A 24,136-nucleotide genomic window follows, 5' to 3' on the forward strand; every position below is an offset into this window, starting at 1 on the left:
CAATTGTAAAAATGAAAACATATTTTAAATATTTTAGTGTATGTAAACTCACATTCATATTACAAATCCTAAAAAACCAAAAATGGAATCATAATTATTAAGTAATCAACTCTTTTACATTTTTATCAAAAAGTCGTTTGTAATTATTGAAACACACACACACACACACACACACACACACACACACACACACACACACACACACACACACACACATATATATATATATATATATATATACTTTTTTCGCAATGGGACATGCGGCTCTTTCGGATTATTCGTACCCATAATTCGTCTACGACAACTGAGTCTTTAATAACTTGAGTAGCCTAGATGAAAGTAAGACATTAGCATATTTTACGAACCATTTTGAAAACAGACGGGCTAAAGACAAACTGTAAATGAAGTAAAGTGTCATTGCCATTGTGACAATTTTTTAATAGATCACTGCAATTTTTAAATAAACAGGCCTGGTGGCATGCTATTGTTGAAAAGAGTACTTTCTCGCTATTAAAAAAAAGATTATTGGAAAAATCTCGTTGCTTCTTGCAATAATCAATCTAGACTTCTTTGGTCTAACATAAACAAATTATTTGAAAATAATCGTGCTGATCTTTCTGGGGTTGAATTTAATGCTTCAGACTTTTCTCGATTTTTCAGCGAAAAGATTGCTTCAGTCCGCAATGGGACATGCGGCTCTTTCGGAATGTTTCTTACTCCTAGCAATTTACATGAAATCTTATCATTTTCTAGTTTTTCAACTTGCTCTAGTGAAGAAAAGTTAAACTTGACGCACATACTAAATCATGCTCCATTGACTGTATACCTAAAAAGATTATTAATAAGATAATTAAGGACCTGTTTCTGCCATTTTTCACCTTTTTATCAACCTGTGTCTTCTTCCTGGCTCTTTTCCATCAGCTTACAAAAACGCTAAGGTAAGGCCTATTCTGAAAAATGTACATTGAACGAAAATGAACTTTCAAGCTATCGGCCTATGTCGAACCTTGTGTTTTTGTCTAAAGTTGTTGAACGCATAGTCTTTCAGCAACTTGTCACACACTTAAACACCATAGATCTTTTTCTGATTTATCAATCTGGTTTTCGTCAGTTCAATTCGACTGAGACGGCTTTGTTGGAGGTTTCTTCTAATTTTTATTCCTCCACAGATGCTAAGAACGTGTCGTTGCTTGCTCGTTTAGATATGAGCTCTACCTTTGATTGTGTCGGTCATTCATTACAGCGTCAATAACGTCAATTACTATTTTAAATATTGGTCATTTATATTTTAGTAATATTAAACTTTAATGTTGTATTTTTTAACGTTATTTAGTTCAAAAACTTGTTCAGTTGTTTTCAGGTACCGAAGCCTTAAATTGAAAAATTAAAATCCGGATTTACACAGACAGACAGACACCACACGCAGACACACACACACACACACACACACACACACACACACACACACACAGCCACACACACACACACACACACACACACAGCCGCTCGATTGTAAAATATATATTTGTAATGATGCGTTCTAGTCGCTGGAACGAAAAAAGGCAATTAGTGGCTAATTAGTGGATGATTAGTAGAACAATGCTTGAGATGAACGCACGGAGAATAGATGGATAAATAAATGAATATTTTTTAAGCAATTTTTTTGATACAAATTTCCTTTTCTGTGTTCCCATTAAAAATACCACAGTATTTTGAAAATAACATTTAAAACATGATGGAATGAAAAATATTGAACAATGCCAAAGAAAAGCCAACGAAAGCAAACTGTCGTTAAACTGTGAATATTCATTCTAAAAATGTTTTTACTGTTAAATTAATTTTTCCAACATTAAAACTTTTTTCATTACATTTAAATACAGTTTTATTGTGAAGTCTTTGTATCACTTGTTGAATATCCCCACACTTCACCAAAGTGTTAAAGATCGGGTTTTGTGGAGGTTGATGGTCGCCAATATCTTGAAAGGATAAGGCACGAGAAAGAAAGAAAGAACAGTTATATAACTCTTTTAGTTTTTGCTTTTACACCTTCTATTAAAATTGTTTTTATTTTCACTTTCAATTTATTATCAATTAAACTTTACAATTCTACATTTCTATTTTAAACGATTTTATTACAAAAGCCATAAAGATCGATTTCAACATAAGATATCAATATTAATCTTTTGAGTAATTTATTTTCAAACACACTCGTGATGAACGTTTACATACTACACTACACACACATGCATGTTTGCACACTGGAACACACGTAAATACGTGTTAGTATATTTGTAAAAGTTCATGTTTTTTTTTACTTAAGTTTAAACGTCAATTTAATATTAGAACAAAAAGAAAAGAGAAGGATCTTGCGGTTGATGCTTGAAGGAATATACATCTTCATCATCATACATTAAAACACTAAAAAACAGGAAGAGCACAACATGATGGCTAACGCGCCACACACTCCCACACACACACTCACACACATTCACACTTACACACATACATATAACTTGAACTGGACACAGAAATGTGGACATAGAAAAAATTATTTTTAATGATTGTGAATATTTGATTACATTTGTTTTTAAACAATTAAATGATTTTAAAAAGCGAAACTATTTTATTTATTCATTATTCAAACTAGTCTCTGCCAAACTCATTTAAAAACACTTATTTTTCAACAGAATTTTGCAAGCAAATTCAAAATAATCAAAGTAAACATCTTCGGCTTTCTATTGCCAACAAAAATTATTTCAACAAACCAAGAAGGTACCTCAAGTATGCCCATTAATTTATTTCACATATGTGAACTTCATTAATCTTAAACGCTAAGTAATCAAACTCAGTACTTAGTCTACTAAGCACTTCTGTTATAAACCAGCAAAATTTACTATCCGTACCAAGACTGGATTTACAAGTGTGAAGGCCATGAGAGAGCAAAGGAGCAGAAGTTCCTGATTATTTATGGACGTCCATAATTATTTGGGAAGGCTCCTATAATTATTTGCAAAGACTCCTAATTTGGTAAATTTTTGGAGTAAGCAATGAAGAAGAGAGTCATAAAGTTTGTTATAAATTTGCGACTTACTTTGCCTTATTGCAGAATTTTTTCATCCAAATAAGTTTTTGGGCCAAATTTTTTGAACATCACACAATAATAACATGATATCGTGGAGACCTAATTTTGCGGAGGTTTCCTGGCCTGCTCTGCTTTAAATCCGACCCTCTTTGATACACAAGTAAAAGGCCGTTTTAATAAGTTACTCATATCGTGATATAGAAATTCATTGATATTTAAAAGGACACTTTGTTGCCTGCCATGTTGTTAGACCAGTTATATATATTTTAGTTTTAATTGTTAAATTTAAAAAAAAAAAATTTGTCATATTAATCTGGTCTGAGATTGATAGCAAAAAAAAAAGAAAGAAAAATGTTGAATTGGTCTGCGATGGATTAAAAATTTTCGAGCTGGTGGTTTGAACAAATATGAATGGAATGGTGAATGCTATTGGATTTTTTTACAGGTGAAAAAGCTTATTTTAAAAGTGGAAATATTTTAATTAAAATACTTCAGCCAAAAATGTTCAGTTACCATACAAAAAAACTCTTACTTGTAAACGAAATAATTTTTAGACATATAGCTTCAGAACTTGAAAGGAGAAGCTTTTATGAGAGCTTCAGATGGGTTCTGAAAGACTAATTCTTATATTTTGATATGATGATATCAAACAGCATAAACGTTTTATAAAACGGCGGCAAGAGGCAGCTTTCTTATTTTCCATTCTATCTTGTTGAAATAATCAAGTTTACCTTGAACAGAACAAAATCATTTTAAAAATTTAAACCCCATTTATTCGCAATGTATGCCTTAAAAACCTTTGAAAGGCCAATTAAGCCATAATGTTATGCACTTTATTTGTCAGAATATCAATTTTAGCTAAACAAAATCATACCACGTCAGACGTCACTAAGTTTAATTTATTGAAAATGAATGCGAAATAAACATTATATCATACACACACAAACAAAGACACACACACACACACACATAGACACACACACACACATACACACACAATCTCACACACACACACATACACACAAAATCACACATACACACACACACACACACACACAATAACAACAGTAGAGCGCCTCATAAAAGAATTCTGTAATTACAGCATTTTCATTCTCAACTTGCAGTCAATCAATCATTTCATTCCTGCTTACGTCGTATTACAGACGTATAATTAATATAAGCAAGGCGCACTAAAAATGAAGCGACAAAAGAAAATTGTAAATTTTTAAAAAATTTTATCTTCTAACTCTTTTTTTCACAAATATTTTGTCAAATAAATGTTCACATGTTCTTTTCAACTTATTCCTTACAAACTTACCATAAAAAAATATATATTTATAGTTATAAATTTTTATCTTAACATATGAGTGTGCGTTGGTGCATTTAAAGATTTAATAAATATTTATAAAAATGAATCAAGTAACTTTCAGAATTCACTCATAGAAAGCCAAACTTCAAAACTGAGGAGAATTTAAAATGAAGACGAATGAAAATGATGAATCAAAAAACAATTAAACTTTGTTTTATTGAATTTGAACGATCAAAACCTTTTTTAAGTTGAATTATTTTGAAAATGAAATAATTCGATAATTCAGCGAGACTCAAAATGAAAACAACAACAACAATGACGACGACGATGACAGCAAAAACATCAACAGTAGCAACAACAACAACACTATTGAGGTTGGTGAGAGAATACAAAAAAGAAGATAATAGAGAAGAAAGTGGGAGAAAGAGTGAGAAAGTGAGGGATGGAGTTATCAAGCCAGGAGCAATTTAACTGTCAACTAATGTTCATAATTGCAGCAATCGCTTACACGCCATCATATTTCCTTCTTCTTTTCATTCACCGCAGGTTCTTAGGCTTCTGACAATTTTTTTCTCTTGCAAGTTTTGTTCATATCACATTTCAGATATAATCCTTCCTCTCTCTCAGTTTCTGTCTACACACAGCAGTTTGAGACATCCAATTCTATTTAACACCAATGTGATAGCATACTGATTTAAAAATACTAACACGTTCAAAATTAAAAAAACAAAAAAATTATACAAATGCATCAAGTCATCAAATGTATCTATCACATTTCGGATGAATAGACATTTTAAAATGAGTGAACGAGGAATGCGCAAGACTACTTGAACGTTTCCATTTTGAACATTTCATGGATTTAACTGACACGCAACTGAAATTTGTTTGCAGCAGACTACATCTTCACGGGGAAAATATCTAAGTCGCTGTTTCAAATTGTAATAATAAAAGTTTTATTTTTATTTTATTTTACAGATCCACTGTTAACATTCACGTTGGAAAAGTTATTATCCTTATCACTTTCATAATTACTACAACTACTTTTATCTTTAGAAAAAAGTTGAAGTGAAACACCTTAGCAAAAATAATTTGCGAAAAAATAAAAATGAAAGAAGGAAAGGAGTCGTAGCTTCAACAGCAGCTTCAACAGCAGCTTCAACAGCAGTAGCAGCAGCAATGGTGGCGGCGTCAGGCAGGAGGATTGACGATGACAGCTGTAATAATCGCAGAACAAAATTGATAACAATTTCTAAAACACATTTATAATATTTTGAAACGCCGGCTATATTCATGAACAGTTATAATGCCATCCATCATTTAACGTTCGAGTTTTTCTTCGAAGTTGTCGCTGCTATCGTTGCAATTGGCCGTGGCTGTTGCTGTAACATTTGTTGCTGCAGCAACAAATATTTGTTGCTGCAACATTTATTGTTGCACTGACATTTTGTTGCTGTAATGATTGTTGTTGTTGCTGCGGTAACATTTGTTGATGTTTTGTTTAGGTTGTTGCGTAATTTTTTAAAATATTGGCAAATGGTAGGCTAATCTTGAGCATTGAAATAATAATCACAAAACTGATTCATATCCAACGTGTCGCTGAAGTTTTATTCACGTTCAACAAAACTTGATGATTTGATTTTGTTGGAAAATTAATTAACACAGCAGATAATTTTTTATTATGCCATTGTTTTAATGTTTTTTATAGTCAAAGAAATGTCAATATATTAAAATTATAAACATAATATAGGAAAAGGTAAAATATAATATAAAACTGTTGGGTAAAATGATGTTTATCAATCAACTGCTCAAATACTAACGCACTTTTTTGATCAAATTGTGTTCGCTTCGTTTTTATGGTAAAGTTGTTGTCAGTTTTGTTGTTGTTTTAAGTAATTGTTGTTACATCATAAATTATATTTTTAAGTATGGTTGATAATCAGTCATTCATGACAATTCATAATTTCTGGAATATAGTACAGTCGACTTTGATTATTTTGCATTCAGAACAAATTTACCGAAGAAATTGTGTCTGAAGCGTGTATACTTCTTCACTTATTCAATATTGAAAAACAAATAAAATAATTTTTAACAAATTAAAATTTTATTTTATAAATTAATTAAACACTTTTATCTTTGTTATTCGGAATTATCAAGAACATGCTTTCTACTTGTTTTTTTAAATTTCGAGAAATGTGAAAAGTATGGAATGGAATAAAGAGGGGATGAAGCGCCGGGATGGATGACGTTAAAAAGATAAGGAATGTGCATTTTAGGAATTGTTGGGAATGAAAGGAAAATTATAATTACCCCAAAAAAAGTAAAAAATTTGTAACAAACTCAGTTTAATAATTTTAAAAACAGTGTTGATAAAAAAAATGATACAAGTTACATCAACGTACGTTAGCGAACTTTGAATATTTGTACAATTTCGCAAGTAATTAGATATAAATTCAATTAAAAATTCATTCATACTTATTATTTGCCGGGCTGCACTCTGCCTGCATGTTTGCGCGCACACACACAAGCACACACGCTTACACGTGCACACCGACAGTAGATGGATATTTAGTATTATATACTGCACTTATAAACAGCTATTGTTGATATTTGGAAGTAATTCTTTATTTAAAAATATTTGAAATTGTTATTTATGCGTTGTTGATTGTGGTCCGTAGAAGAAAAAATACATAATACGTAGAAATATATATAGCAGTGGTTATGCAGGCAAGCGAGTGTCATGCTGCATTGGAGAAGGAACAAACACATTCACGTCACTTCCTCCTCATCTTCCTCATCTTCCTCGTCTTTCTCTTCCTCCTCCTCATCATCTTTTTCTCTTTCTTCGACGATGACAGGGAGTTAGTTAGTTTAGTCGGCTGGTTGAGTACGTTGTAAGAATCTTATTCGTGTACCTACTTTGTCATCAGCCATCACATTTACTATTTAGCAATTATTTCAGCGAATGTAACAATTAAACTTATTCTAAATTTACGGACGTTGTATGTTGCAAATTTAATTTTAAAGTGTCGTCTTTAACTTTTGAATAAATTCAAGAACTAACTTCTGTCGGTTGGTCTGATACCTCGCTGAGAAAAAATATAAACATTAAACAATAGAGATTAAACATTAAATACCAAATAGAGAACAAGTTTGTTGAGAGTTTAACAACACACCAGCTCACCTGATAACTTCTGATGTAAGTCTGATTTTAATTATTTAATTTAGATTAAGTATCACATTCGATAGAATAGGTTTGTATTCAAACTTTTCCTATTTGACCACACATTAAAATTTAAACATCAAATTTTATTGAGTTATATTTTTGCAAGTGGTTGAATTTCACGTTTTATTGTTTTTTGTTTGAATAATCATACAAAATCGTTATGGTATGCGACGTGCCTATAATACACATTTAACAACTTTTTACAATCAAATAGCTTCTCATCATGTGCATAAACATAAACATTAGGTCACCAACGAAACTTTTTTGAGTGAGTCAATGTAAATGGAAATTTAAAATAATGGCCTAGTCTATTGCCAACAATTATTACGATTAAAATTACTCTTGTTTCAAAAAACTCGAAATTCAAAATTATAAACGTAGATATAAAAAAATAATTTTAATAAAAATAATTCAATTCAATTATAAATTAGAACAAAAATACTTTTAGGGCATAAATAGCATAATATTTATATGGCAAACGTGTAGAGAATTACTGCTAGAAATTTTTATTTAGGATAAAAGTTGCTAAAAGTTGCATAATACGTAACTATGAACTTAATGTTTTGAGCGGAATGAAGCCATAAATTTAATTATGACACGTCCCCTCATAAATATTCAAATGCCAATACACCACAAAACAGTAACTACGTGATCATCAAGTCAAACACACACAGTCGACCACATAAAAACATCAACACCGTAATACATACACCTAAACAACCAGACCGCCAAACACTTCTTAACGTAGCTCAACCAACGACACAATTCTTACTGCAACCTAGCCACACACACACGTAAACACACACACACACACCTCCACACAACCATACACAAGGACCGCCACAACACAACCACACAAAACAGGATGCAACACGCCAATGCGTTGCCGCCATCAAATCGTCTGCTTGTGACGTCGGGAGGCTTGCTGCATAACAACGGTCACGTGTCATCAACGTCACCGTTCCCAGCAGCCAATTGCAACCCACGCCACCATCAACCGCTTCTACCGAGCTACCTCAATTCTCCAAACGTTACCATGGTGATGAACCAATCCAACCATCACTACCACTCTCAACAACAACAGTTATCATTCTCAGTGACCTCCTCCTCCTCATCATCATCTTACTCATCCTCATCTGCTTACAACAATGCACATCAGAACATGTCGTCGTCAACAAAAACGCCACCATCATCATCATCATCAACCTCATCTTCGTCGTCGTCAACGTCATCATCATTATCGGTTCCAATGAAGGATGCAGATGCCATCAAATTATTCGTCGGTCAGATTCCAAGAAATCTCCTCGAGCCAGATTTAAGACCCATCTTCGAAGAGTTCGGTCAAATTTACGAGTTCACCGTTCTCAAGGACAGGCAGACTGGACTGCATAAAGGTCATCCATCCCATTTCACTTTCGCATCCATCCCATCTCACTTTCGTATTCATCCCATCCTACTTTCGCATCCATCCCGTCCCACTTTCGCATCCATCCCAACCCACTTTCGCATCCATCCCAACCCACTTTCGCAATCGTCGCTTACGTTAAAGCATCTTGTGTCGATCGCTCTTAATAAATTATTTTTAGTGATTGTTATTTTTTGAGTCCTTTTGTAAACTGTTTGTTACATTGATTATATTATCTGTTATTGTTGGTTATTCATCTGCCATTGAGATTTTTAGTTATTCCCATTACATTATAATACATTATAACATATTTCATCATTAAACAGAGTTATTTTAACCATAAATAGCACAAATTAAAAAAATTTAATTGTCAACTGAAAATCAGTATAATAATTTGTTTTTTTTTATGAAAATTACAAAGTTTAACATCTGAGTATTCTTCGTATTGTAAGGTAAAATTGTTTCAAACATTACAAACGTCTATAACATTGTAAATATTTATAAACATCTGTAAACATTGAGAACGTCTGTAAACATTGTAAACATTTATAAACATCTGTAAACAATATAAACAATGTAAACATTATTAAACCTGCCAATGTGTGTCTGTTGAAAGGTTGCGCGTTCCTCACGTATTGCCAGCGGGAGAGTGCATTGGCTGCCCAGAAGGCTCTTCACGAACAGAAGACCATGTTTGGGGTGAGTTACTGTTGTTGTTGTTGTGTTGCTGTGTTGTTGTTGTTGTGGTAATGTGGCGTTGTTGTTGTTGTTGTTTTATTTTGTTGTTGTGGTGTGACGTGACGTGTTGTTGTTGTGTTGTTGTTGTGTAATTGTTATGCTGTTGTTATTGTTGTTGTGTTGTTGTTGTGATGTTTCTTGGTGTTTTTTGTTGTTGTGTTGTTTTTGTGGTTATTTGTGGTTCGGTTATTTTTTGTTACTGCAAATAACATTAAACAACATTTATTGAACATGATGTGCATGCATATACTTAGAATCGCTAACACATTTAACAAAACGTTCTTCCAACATGTTTGACAATCGCATGACGTCACAATCTATATATCTTTACATTACATTCTTTCACGTGGCATCAAATTATATATGGCTATACAGCTTGACATTAAATATCACTTTTTGTCATATCATATAACATTGCATTGCTGTTTCATCATATGACATGACATAACATTACATTTATATTTAATTACAGCACTAGATAGACCATTTCTTATCGCCATCATCATCATTTTCACCATCATCATCATCATTTTCATCATCGCAATGTGTTAACAAAATCGTATCATATTGAGTTGCATTAAGTTATACTACATTTGTTACTAACATAAAATGTTAATGTTATATGCTACTGTTGCATGTGTTTATATTTTTTTTACATTAGAACAAATACAACAAAAACCTTTCAGCAGCAATAGTCTATGTGCACGTACGCTGTTTTTTTGGCATTCATATTGAAATACACCACGTCCATAAATAATTTTTCAACATCATTTTTTATTTAATTATTTAATTTTTTTACATATTTTTTTTAGTACATTTTTAATGCCAGCTAAGCTGACTTTGCCGAAGTTTAAATATAATGTGAAGTTTTATACAAAATTTTTCAAAAAAATTTTTTTTTCAAAATTTTGTTATCCAATGTTTTGTTGTTTGAACGGTTTTGTCGTTTGGATTGTTTTGTTATTTCAAATGAATTTCTGCCTAAAATTTTAATTTAATTTCTCCAACCGTCCAATGGATTAAACATTCATACACGTGAATATTTAAAAGTTGAAAAGTGAAAAGAAACACAAAAAATTGAAAAAATTAATTGATGAATTGTGATTAAAAATTTTAAATATAACAAAAAAAATTAAAAAAAAAATGTTATACTTTTTGTACTTTTTCAAATTGCAGTCACACACCCCATACACACACACGACACACATCACACACACAAAGACACACACACACAAACCGACGGATGCATATACAAAAACGCACAAACACACATACACACACACACTTTTACACATTGCTGATTTATTAGCAACCAGCAACTAACTGTCCATACAGCATAGGAAGTCTTCAGAAATTGAGCGTGCAAAAAATAATAAAACACTCCTGGCTTATTTGAAGGTCCGTTTAATTCTATTGTAGATAAATATGTTAAAGTTTGGAGATGATTTGAAGAGGATAACTCATACAATTAAACTTGATTTAAAGTTTAAAGTAAAACCATCATTCATTTGACATCATATGACCACAATAAAGTATGTTGTTAACTAGTGGCAAATGAAAATTGTTTCACAAAAACTGGGCGTCACAAAAACTTTGCAAGCGCAAAATCCAGCCAACCTGCTCCTTTGTACGCACAAACACCACATCTTATTTTTTCTTAGTCTTGGACAGTTAGTATTATAACAAGGTCATCTTGCAATAACAACCATGCGTAATATGGCACTTCAACCGACTGAACTTTTTTAAAGTTATTTAAAGTATTGGAAACTAAAAAATTATCAGAAAACGATGTTACTTGGTTTCATTTTTGTACACACAAACAAACCTTGGTTCACTGATAGTCTCTTAATTTTGTCTAATCATAAAAATAAATTGTATTCTTTTTTTTTTTAAAATCCTTCTATTGATAACAAATTTCTCTACACTAAATACAAAAATTTCTTCACTTGTTTGAAACGTTTGGCTGAAAAAGGTTATATTGCCAATCAATTGGAAAAAATAAAAACAATATTAAACGAACTTGGAAAGTCATCAATAACCCCATGAACAAAAACATCAGTCATAAATACCGAAATTGCTTAGCTGTTAATAATGAAGTTGTTGACAGTAAAAGTGGTATAAGCAACACATTCGATAAATACTTTTGTTCTTTTTCTAAGCCTAAAAACTCCTGTCGTAATTCCCCTTTTTACTTTTCTAAACATTTTTTTTCTCCCATTTTCTTTTATAGATGTAGGTGAATCTGAAGTCTCAAGAATAGTATTCGCTTTGAAAAACTCCATCATTTTGGCTCACGATGGTTTTTCAAATTTTTTGATCAAACAAACTATTGCTAATATACTAAAACCCTTAACTCATTTTATTAATCTTTCTTTTCACTAAAGTATATTTCCTTCTTGTCTCAAAATTTCTAAAGTTTTTCCTCTGCACATTTCGGATATTAATGTTTTTGTATAAAATAATAATTCTAAATAAATTAATGAAGTATTTCAATTTTTTACAAATTGTAAGACATGCATGTGAGTTTTATATTCTTCCTTTTAGAACTATATACCTTGTACATTCGATCTTCGTCCATATAGTCAGATTATGGCTATTGTTACCATATGAACTGTAATTGCTATCTAGCTTATCTTCATTTAAAAAAATCCTTAATCACTTTTGTTCGTCTAAATTTGCTTTCTTCATAAAACTAATTTTAATTTGTATCTCTATTTTATGTTACATTTAATAACCTATTATATTTATACGCATACATGTGATTGTATTGTGATGAAGGCATGGGAGTGCTTATGTATACCTATACATGGGTCTAAATCTAAAACATTCTTAACTAACTATTACAGTTATTTATAGTTAGTTAAGAAGTTGTTATAGTTAAAAAAAATTTGTTATGTTTAATTCATATTTAATTAAATCTTCTGAATATTGCAAAATAACAACTCAGCATACTCCATTATACAATTGTATTGTCCCTCGTACTGCTTTATTTTCATCTTCAGTTTTTGTTTTTAGTTTAAAACTGGTCAAAAGAGTGTTTAAGTACACATGAGTCTAAATCTAAAACATACTTTTAATTTTGTAATCATTTCTATATGATATTTTTTATATAGATTATCATCATTATTATTTTCAATTTTTCTAAATAAGTTTGGTAAACAGATTGAAGCCAGTTCATCTTACTTTTGCTTTGGTTTAATTGTTGTTCTAGTTTCGTTTCAAATGGTTTTCCGGACGGTTAAATGTTTTTAACGAACTTTGAAATTTCAGAAGTATGATATAGATTTCATTTTATTTCTTTTTATTTTATTTTATGTTTTTGCTGTCTATGTTTATTTTTGATGGCTAAATAAAATACGTTCCTGGTCCTAATAAAAAAGCAACACTTAGTCATATATCGCTATATGTTTTTATAATCTATGCATATGTAATGTATGTATGTATGTAATGTATGTATGTATGTATACATAAGGTACACATATTTCGTAAACATGAATAATATATATATATATATATATATATATATATATATATAATTAAGTATATGTTATAATATATATAATAAAGAGGTATGAAAAATATAAATATATATTTTTTTAAATTTATACAATTTTATAAATTTATGTTTAAAAGTTTAAGGTATCTACGTATAGAAAAAGCATCCGGAGTTATATACATAAATAAATGTATATACGCGCACACACACACAGAACATACACAACAATATATATATATATATATATATATTATATATATATACATATGTGCATGCAGTATGTTTTGATGTGATGCATTAATGTCAAGGAAGCTGACATGAAGGAACCGCATTCAGATGCATTTTATTCATTTCTTCATTTAATCTTCTGTTTATTTATTTTATGAAGAAAGTTCAATTAAACGAACGGATCAGGAAGTAGAGAAACAGGTTAAACATGGCTTCCTTACATCAACATCACGTCACGTGACGTCAAGATCACATCACATGACACCATGATCACATCACATAACATCAAGATTAATTTGAATTTACATCGCATCGCATAACATTACATTGCTCATTGAACAATCTAAACAACGACAACGACAACACAAACATCAGTGCAACCAACCAGCACACAACTTCTTATCTACAACACATCACGTATGAACTTGTGACATATGCAACACAACATATCAACCTATTTTGACCAATTCAACGAGTCGAATAATTTTATCTTAAGAAAAATTTTACTTTAATTTATTTTAAAAATCTATATGTAAAATTGTGAATGATGATCTGTTATTTTCAAAATTTGAATGAGTGCTATTCAATAAAAATTTTCAAACTACAGATAAACATTAATCAAATATTTACAAGTTGAAACAGCGGAAATGATTTTGCTAAACAAACATACAAACAAAAGCACGAACGAACAAACGAAAGAACAAACAAACAAAGCAAACCAATCCAACAACTTATCAACGAGAGTTAGTCACAACAACAACGACAAGCAATGGCAACAACACTCCTACAAATATCAATATTATCTTATTGTTTTCACATCATCAACACTCAACGTGAACACTGAACATTCAACGTAAAAAAATAAGATAACAGAATGTCGCCACATAGCAACACAACTAACAGCAAATTGAACGCCATTCAAAAAGAGCACAACCACATCAAACAACACATCGCAAACATTTGCAACAAATTTCTCTCGCACAGAATCAATGTATTAAATACTTTTTTATTTTGCAATTGTATGTATAATTTATTCAGAGCATCAAAAAACCAAATATCAAGCAACAAAACAAAACTACAACAACACAACACCAACAACAAATCAACAAAGACAAAATTTGCAAAACAACGGAATGCATTGCAATCGGACAGATAGACAAATAAAGGAAGACAATTATTTTATTACCTTCCCGAGCAGGCAGACAGGCAAGCATACACACCACAAACCAGCGAAACAGAAAGAAGTTTACTGTCCGCCAGAAGACTGCTCACCGACGAATCAAAACAAAACGAGATAATTTATGTAATAAAAGAACCGAAGTAAGCAGAGTTAACAAAGGAACAACCTGCATGGCTGATTTTTTGCACGCAACAACAGCAATAAAACAACTAGAGCATTAGATTAAAAACAATGCAGAGTAAGAAGAACAAACAAGCAACAACAACAATTACAAAATAAATGATAATACTGCAATATTTTTAAAAGTGCTTGTAAGCAGAAAAAGTAAATGTTCAAAAGGTAATAAATGGTAGTAAAACTGTAGAACAGCGTAGTAAATGTAATAACGTAAACACCATAACATCGGCCAGAACAAGCAACGACAATGCCAGAGTTACATCCTCAAAATAAATAAAAAACATCAGCAAAAATAATTTACTGTCAAAATGCATGACAGCTACTGCAAGATAAAATTATTTTGCGTCATTTCTGCTCTGCCAACAATTTAAAAATCATACAACAACAGTAACAACCACAACCACAACATCAACCACAACAACAACATCATCAAAAACAACAAAAACAACGATGCCGTGTTGTTTCAACATAATAAATTCTTGGTTTAAGTTGACACAAACAACGCTAGCATCATCAACAACAACAGCACCAACAAAATTAACAACAACAACCACATTAACAACAACAACTTTTTTATTTGACCTGCTTCAGTCAATCAACAGATCATCGTAGACAACACCATAAATAATCGTTCACAATACTCGACTACCACGACATCCAACAGTGTTACTGCAGCAGCTTTAGTAACAACAACAACAACAAGACATCAATTCAACATGTTGATGTTGTTGTTTTTGTGGTATAAATTGTGATATATGTGATATATTTATGCATAGTTTCTTGAAGCATCATTTGCAATTTTTACTCACACACAAACATCAGCCATGTCAATTTTTTCAAAAAAATAAGCATCAGCCTGCAAACTGTCTTTAGTTTGCAGGCTGATGCTTATTAAAAATTATTGAAAATTGTGGGAAAAGCAAAATAAAAGGTCGTCACCATTCTTTCACAAATTTAAGCTTCCCACAGCAAATTTTTGTGCTGACATCAACAAAACTTTCAAAAGCATCAACAAAACATTCAACAATATTAACAAAACATTCAACAACATCAACAAGACATTCAACAACATCAGCAAGACATTCAACAACGTCAACAAACCAATGAAGCGTAATATGCATAGTGCAATGCGGCCTACAAGGGAATTTTCTATATTCGTGCATACGTCTCTATGAATGAATTCATCGCCTCTTTAACGAGCGTTCGTTCGTTTGTTTGTGCGTGCGCTTTTTGCTGCCAATGAATGTATCAGTTCATGTAGTTATGTGTGTGTGTTTGCATATTTGTTCATGTGTGAGTGTGTGTGTGTTTGCATATTTGTTCGTGTGTGTGTGTGTGTGTGTAGGTGTACATTTGTGCACGTAAGTGTGTTTTGATGAGTTTGCGCGTTTGTCTTGAATTTAATGCTGTCACTGAAAAATTGAGAATAGTGTCTGTTGAGGAGAAACATTGATAAATTGAAACAGTGTGCAACGCAAGTTATTACACTTCACAACATGACCTTGTAACCAACGACTTTGCATTTCAATTCTTGTTATCACTGCTACCAAAGTTTTCCAACGTCAGTTGTTTTGTAACCGTTATCATTTTTTACATGTATATTTGTATGTATACACATACATCTAAAACATACATAACACATACATACATGCATACATCAAAAACATATACATACATCTGAAACACACATATATATATACACACTCACGTACATGCGTCTATAAGGAAAAGTATAGACAGAGAATTTTTGGAAGGTTTCCATAGGCGATTGGACAGAATAAATGCTTGAAAGTTATGACATTTGTAGGAAAGTGTCTTGGCATACAGCGAGAACGAGCAGAACATCGCAGACAGAACGTGTTTGCATCACCATGTGCAGCAGTGATTGTGAGTCAATGTTGAGATAGCATGACCCAAATTCAAACGCCAACAACTGAGACGACTGGAAGTTGAATAGCAACAATTAGGATGGCTGAAAATTTGTTTCTATGTCTAGCGAACAGTTCATAACAGTTCAAAAGCAAACCATAATAATGCATTGAAATGATGTACAATGTCTCGACTCGAACGTCAGATAGAATGATCTACATAGAAAAATAGAATGATCAACATGGAAGTGGCTCCATAGAATGCAACAAAGCGTTGAATTCCACCGCTGATGCTTGTTGCAAGAACTCTCTTACAACAGCAACAACTACTAAAATACAGAACAAATTTTTTCTGTGGAACAGAAACCAACAGAAAGAAAACATTGCATTTTATAAACTCGTTGCCGGTTCACTTAGAAATAAAATAACATCACTTATAAACTTGTATGTTCTTTTAAAATAATTTTTAGCAAGTGCATCAACATACAAACAACTCACTCAAGCTACTCACTCGCGAGGTCTACCAAAGTGGCTGAATTGGCGGACTAGGTCTCATATTGCTCTCTCAATGTAACTCTCCTGCATATTCCACCAGTCACATATACACATGCATAGTTATGTATTTCATGTATTAGAAGTATTGAGTGAATAAATACGTCGGTACTTAAATATATTTATGAATTTATAAATTATGAATTTATTTATAAACGCATTTATAAATTGTCTGGGTAGCAAATTCATTATTCAGACTTGTTTGTATGTTCTGCCATACTTACTATTCTTCTTTCATTGAAACGTGGAAACATTAGGAAGACTTTTGAATCCAATGCAGGTCACTCCACGTACATACAGCGTTCACACGACGCACGTACATTCTCCATTCATTCACGCAAGTACCATTTGTTTGCTCAGATACGCGATACATCGTTTGCTTAAACACGTACATACAACTATCATTGTATGCACGTATGTATGAACGTTTGTTTGTAAATGTATGTTTGTTTGTTTGTATGTATGTTTGTATGTTTCTGTGTGCTTGTATGTATGCATGCATATATTATACATTACTCGTTCATAGCCAACACGTGTATTCAACGCATTCGCCCATTTTTATTGAACTTGAACAAGTGCGCTCAAAAAATAAATTTTATAATTGTGAGAAACAGAAAAAAAGAAAGAAAGCAGAAAAATAAAATTAAACTGAAAATTGAAATAGAAAAAAGAGCAAGAAGGTAAAAAATTGTCAAAGAATGCTTGCTAAGTCTACACACACATCACTCAAAGGGAAAACAACAACGCATACCAACTCATTAAAACACAACACAACAGAAAAGATCACGGCTCAACAATCACACAGCAACCTCACAAAAAAATCAAATTTAACACACATCAATTACACTGCAACACATAGCATCTCAACAGATCCATTACAACATCAACACAACAGCAGAAGTAGCAAAGAAGACAAACACACACGCATGCAACCAGGCGGTTGATGAGTTAATTTGTTGAAAAAATAAACTCAGGTGTATGCCACGGTCGATATGTAACGTTGAATGCAAATAAATTCCTAACAAAGCAAGACTCCATGCATTGTCCGCGAGAGAAACAATAAAACCTGCTGCACGTATGTATGCATGTATGCATGCATGCATGTATGTATGTATGTATGTATGCATGCATGCATGCATGTATGTATGTATGTATGTATGTATGTATGTATGTATGTATGTATGTATGTATGTATGTTAAAACCAAAACATGATGAGTGACACTGAACCGTCAAACATCAAGTAACAAATGGGTTAACATTTTGATTTGTCGTTAATTGCACATGTCGGCATTCAGTTGGATATTTTCAAGCACACAGACACGCAGGAACCGCTGCAACAAGCACGAAATGTGGTTAGTTGCGAAAAACAGTTCCCTGCTGTCGCCTGATCTGACGCTGATCATTTTACATATTGCCTTAAGAAATTTAAGGGTATTGGGGTCCATCGGGCCGAGAACCTCGATACATATTGGCAAGAATTCCATCGAGGAGAGGGCGTTCCCATATTTTTTCATTTTCTCGTCCGCTGCCCTGGCCGCGGCCAAACCGCCGTATGTATGTATGTATGTATGTATGTATGTATGTATGTATGTATGTATGTATGTATGTATGTATGTATGTATGTATGTATGTATGTATGTATGTATGTATGTATGTATGTATGTATGTATGTATGTATGTATGTATGTATGTATGTATGTATGTATGTATGTATGTATGTATGTATGTATGTATGTATGTATGTATGTATGTATGTATGTATGTATGTATGTATGTATGTATGTATGTATGTATGTATGTATGTATGTATGTATGTACGTTTGTTCCATCCATTATATATTTATATAATTTTTATCATCATGTGGGGACAAGCAAGAAAACAATTTACCCTTTTGTTCATCTGTTGATGCGTTCATTTGTTCATTCATTCATCTGTTCTTTAATTTATTTGTTTAATCATTTATTCATCTGTCGACTTGTTCACTAGTTGGGTCATTAGAATCAACCCACACCACACGAAACCACACCACACCACACCACATAACAAATGTGTGTCAGTGCGTCTTTGTTTGCAAGTTAAAATAACACTGATAACCTTGTATGTTTGTTTCATTATCAGCACCAACAAGTGTCAATTAGTTTTTGCTAGCGTTATATTTTGATAGAATAAGTTAAACTAAATAATGATATAAAGTAAACCAATCTAACAGAAATATAAAATAATTCAACAGTCATTAATTAGTTGTGATGCAACTGTCGCGAATTAATTTACTCGTCTTATATGCGTTAATACTTAATGCTACGTAGATCACATGCGTATGTTGTGTGTAATAATGTGATATCGCGTCATACAACTATATAACAAAGGTACAGAGAAGCATATGCAAACATACTGACAACCATACAAACGTACATTCCCACATCCATATGAAACACGCAATCAGAGCAAAAAGCATACAAAAAACAAACATAGATGTATAAACTAACAAACAAAAACAGACAAGTCACCACACGGGTATATACGTATGTAGAGAGATATACAAAATTAAAAGCACTTGCTCATACATACAATAATACACACATACATCCATACAAAGGTTATACACATACAAGCATATATATATACACACATATACAAAGACGCAAACAAGCAAACAAACAAACAAAAACAGACAAGTCACCATACGGGTATATACGTATGTAGAGAGATATACAAAGTTAAAAGCACTTACGCATACATACATTAATACACACATACACCCATACAAAAGTATACACATACAAACATATATATATATATACACATATACAAAGACGCTAACAAGCAAACAAACAAACAAACACTGCATTCAGTATCTGACGTTTGGTTGCATTCATTGGTGATAATTTCAATTTTCCGTTTGACGTGATGCTTTGCGCATGCGCTGATTAATTGCTTGCCTCTGCTTACTTGCCTGCTTGCAAGTCTCTTACTATAAGACTTCAACGTTGCTATGATGAGGATGATGGTGGAAGTGATGATGATGATGGTGACGACGACGATGATGATAACGTCGATGATGATGTGATGATGATGATGTTAATGGATATGTTGTTGATGATGATGATGAAGATGATGATGATGACAAGGTTGCTCATGGTGATAACGAAAATAATGATTGTGATTAAGATTACAATGATCAGATAATAACGACGCTGGTGATAATGATGATGGTGATAATTGTGATTATGATATGATGACGATGACAATAATGACAATGATGTTGATGATGAGATTGATGTGGATTAGAAGGATTAAGAAAATGAATTATTTATAAAATGTAAAATGATAATGGTGGCTAAAGAGAAGATTAATAAGAAAAAAAAATTATAATTCTCAAAAATCTGGTGACAATTTTTTTATAAAAATGAGTAAATAGAATGTAATTTGGTATCCTTAAAAATAAAAAAAAGCACTTACCAATTTAATTTAATTTCAAAATCTACACTTGAATTTTCAAACTTTTCTTAATTGCGAATATAAATTTTTTCAAAAATATTTAGGGTAATTAATAATTAATTAATAATAATACTATCATAGCAACACTTCATCTTGTTAATGTTATCAATTATTGTTGCTATTGTTGCTTACATCAAGATGGCGTTATTGATAATGGTAATAAAAATATTGATGATAATAAGTTTAAATTATTTTAAATTTTATGTTTAATCAAATTAATTATTATGAATAACTTATTGAAAATAGTTTTAAAGGACCACTATTTAAATAGAAATTTGAAAAATATTTTTGAAAAAAAAACAAAATAAAAGCCAATTAAATTTCTATTAAAACAAACAATCAAGCAACATAGAAATTAATCAACCAATCAATCAGTCAGCCAATCAATCAACAAACCAACCAACCCATCAATCATCCGAGAACATCATACCGTGGTGACAACAACAGTGGTGATAATAATGATGATAATGATGATGATGATGATGACGACGATGATGATAATGTTGATGATGATGACGATAGTGACGACAATGGTGAAGAAGATGATGTTGATGATGGTGATGAAGATGACAATAAACCAGCGACAAAAAAATACGACGACGACGACAACAGTGATGTCGCTAATGAGGCAGATAATGATTATTTGAAGCGATAACGATGTCTTGAGAGGCTTGCTTCATTAAAACCATCATCTTTACCATTTTCATCTTCATCATCCTCATCTTCATCCTCAACTTTTTCATCATCACCTTCATCATCATCATCAACTCATCAATATCATTTTACCATCATCATCGTCGTCGTCGTCATTTAATTAACGTACTATAATCATTAATAACTTCTTTATCATTTTTATTACACCACCTCATTTCAAATTATCACATCATCATCATCATCATCAATTTCACCACCATTTTTTATTATCATCTCATTTTTACAATTTAATCGTCATCCATCTCGTCATCATCTTGTTATTATCATAAAATCATCATCGTTACTCATCCACATCATTTTAAAACCATCGTTAGAGATATACCCTCTCTTTTCTCCATCATCATCTTTCCCTCTCTCCATATTTCCATCATCATTTTCCCTCTCTACTTATCCTATCATCATCTCACCATTTTCTTTAAATCACATCCCTCTCGATTGGACTACTCAATTTTAGATAATCCCTTCTCGAGAAGAATTCACTTTTATTCGTCAAGTAATTAAAATTCTTTTAAAATGTTCTTCAGATTTTGTATTTTGATGAGGAGGAAGTGGAATTCTACAGGATTGATAAGTATATTATGAACAAAATCCAGCATGCTATCACACACGTGCACACGTACCAAACCCTGCACATGGTCACATCACGGCCGATGTATATGTAAGCACACACATACACAAAAGAGACAAAACATACACACATACACTTACAGAAGCAAAATAAATTAATAAAATTATTTCAAAACTTTGAGAATATAATATAATTTGTTGGGATAATTTGAAATATATAAATCAGTTAATGAAGTTTGTTTGATGAGCAAGTGAATAATAATTTGAAACGGACCATCCGCGCGCAACTAACAAGTGTCATTTCAAAAAAAAACATCACAGAATAATTTGCCCGGCACTAATTTAATGCAAAACTCTCTTGTCCATAACCAGAACAGATTGTTTGGTCTGATACTTGAATAAGATTGTTTGTATTGTAGGTTCAGTTGCATGGAGATATCTTGGATACTGTGATACTTTGCAATGTTCCAGTGTATCATATCACTCTCTCACCTAGGTCATTTTTATCTCTCTTCTGAATCATCTCCTTTTCTCTCTTGAATTGTCATTCAGACCAGCTTTACAGAAAAGTTTTTATTTTCAAATTTAATTGAAAAATTGTATGCTTTAAAATTGGTCTGGATTTATTATTACCTCTTAAGTGTTGAACGCTAAATTTTAAAACTATGGATGGGAACATATGGTTGGCGTAGTGCGTTTACGTGCGTGTTTGTGTTCGTGTTTCTGTTTGTGTTCGTGTGTTTGAGTTCGTGTTCTTATTTGTGTTCACGTGAGATGAACCATAGCGATGAAGTGAGTGGCAGCAGCAGTAGCGAAATATCAAAATTTATTCAATAACCTCATAAATAACGTCAATTAAACTAAAACTACATGTAAACGTTATAGAAAGAATGACTAAAATTTAAAATACATTAAAACGTTATCAACTAAATTTTTTGTAAACTAAACTACTCATTAAAAAAATTAATTCACTTCAGTCAAAATTAAACTCTAAAATATTGCAAAACCAAATTGATATTCATTAGCGTAGCGTCATTTTTCAACAGGCAACAAATACATTTTTATGCTGACATTGTATGAACAGTAATGCAACGACACTAACACAACAACACCACCACCAACAACAACAACAACCTAGCACAACAACGCAACAGCACCATGACATTAATATCACTCCACTGTCTTGCATTAATAATACTCTGACAAAGCAGAACATGGTGTGAATAACATTACCTGATTCGGCACAGTGCAATATACCGTACCAGAAATAAACTTTGACATCACTGAAACTTTGCCAACTATAACAAAAACAACAACAACGTTACCATCAACGACGACAATAACTACAAAAACATATACTACAACAACATCAACAACAACAACATCCACACCAACAACAACGCTAACGCAAACACAAGCAAACAACCTCTGACAAGAGTATAAAAAGACAAGGAAGCAAGCCAAGGATGCTTAATTACCTCATCAGAACATTTCAAAACATGCGCGCCGTGCAACAACAACATGCTGTTCCAACTTTTACAATAGCAACATCATTAAAAACAACAACAACAACATTGACTACAACAACAAAAATATCAACCTCCTTAAAAAAAACTCCACCACCAACCACACAAAAATGGCCATGTTAGAACGTAATTAGACGTTTACATTTTTTAACTTTTGGTTTTTAATTAAACTAATAAAATAATATATGAAAGAGAGTAAGTAGAAAGGAGAAACAAGCGGGACACGTAGATGGCTATCACATTGCACGCACAAAAACTGCTATAAAACACGTTAACGAATTAATAATACAAGCAACAAACAACAACACGTTCATAAAGTACGTAAAAATTTTTTTAATGAAAAACATGTTCCAGCCAGTGGCGGATACGGAATTTCACGGATTGTAAAAATTGGTGACGACTCTTACATTTTTGTTTCTTATTCCACCAACCACACATTCCTCATTGTTTGATCAGTCTGAAAGCAGAGTTTATCAAATTTTCGTCTGGTTGTTAGATATGCAAACGCTAATCTCTACTGATTTCCTGACTATTTTAATGTGGATAATACTATACTTATTTTTTCATATTT

The 24,136-nt window shown here is 32.0% G+C and overlaps 2 protein-coding genes across 2 annotated transcripts; both read left to right on the forward strand.

The window, feature by feature from the left end:
- Nucleotides 1-8,863: 8,863 nt before the first annotated feature.
- HELRODRAFT_63157 (hypothetical protein) lies at nt 8,864-9,769 on the forward strand (the record flags this gene model as incomplete). Its single annotated transcript, XM_009011032.1, has 2 exons — nt 8,864-9,008; nt 9,636-9,769. 2 exons carry the CDS (start codon nt 8,864-8,866, stop codon nt 9,767-9,769), a joined length of 279 nt encoding a protein of 92 aa, XP_009009280.1.
- Nucleotides 9,770-18,606: 8,837 nt separating this feature from the next.
- HELRODRAFT_159119 (hypothetical protein) lies at nt 18,607-22,134 on the forward strand (the record flags this gene model as incomplete). Its single annotated transcript, XM_009011033.1, has 2 exons — nt 18,607-18,813; nt 21,997-22,134. 2 exons carry the CDS (start codon nt 18,607-18,609, stop codon nt 22,132-22,134), a joined length of 345 nt encoding a protein of 114 aa, XP_009009281.1.
- Nucleotides 22,135-24,136: the final 2,002 nt, after the last annotated feature.

Source organism: Helobdella robusta (assembly GCF_000326865.2).
Source record: "Helobdella robusta unplaced genomic scaffold HELROscaffold_1, whole genome shotgun sequence".
In the NCBI taxonomy this organism is placed as follows: Eukaryota; Metazoa; Annelida; class Clitellata; order Rhynchobdellida; family Glossiphoniidae; genus Helobdella; species Helobdella robusta.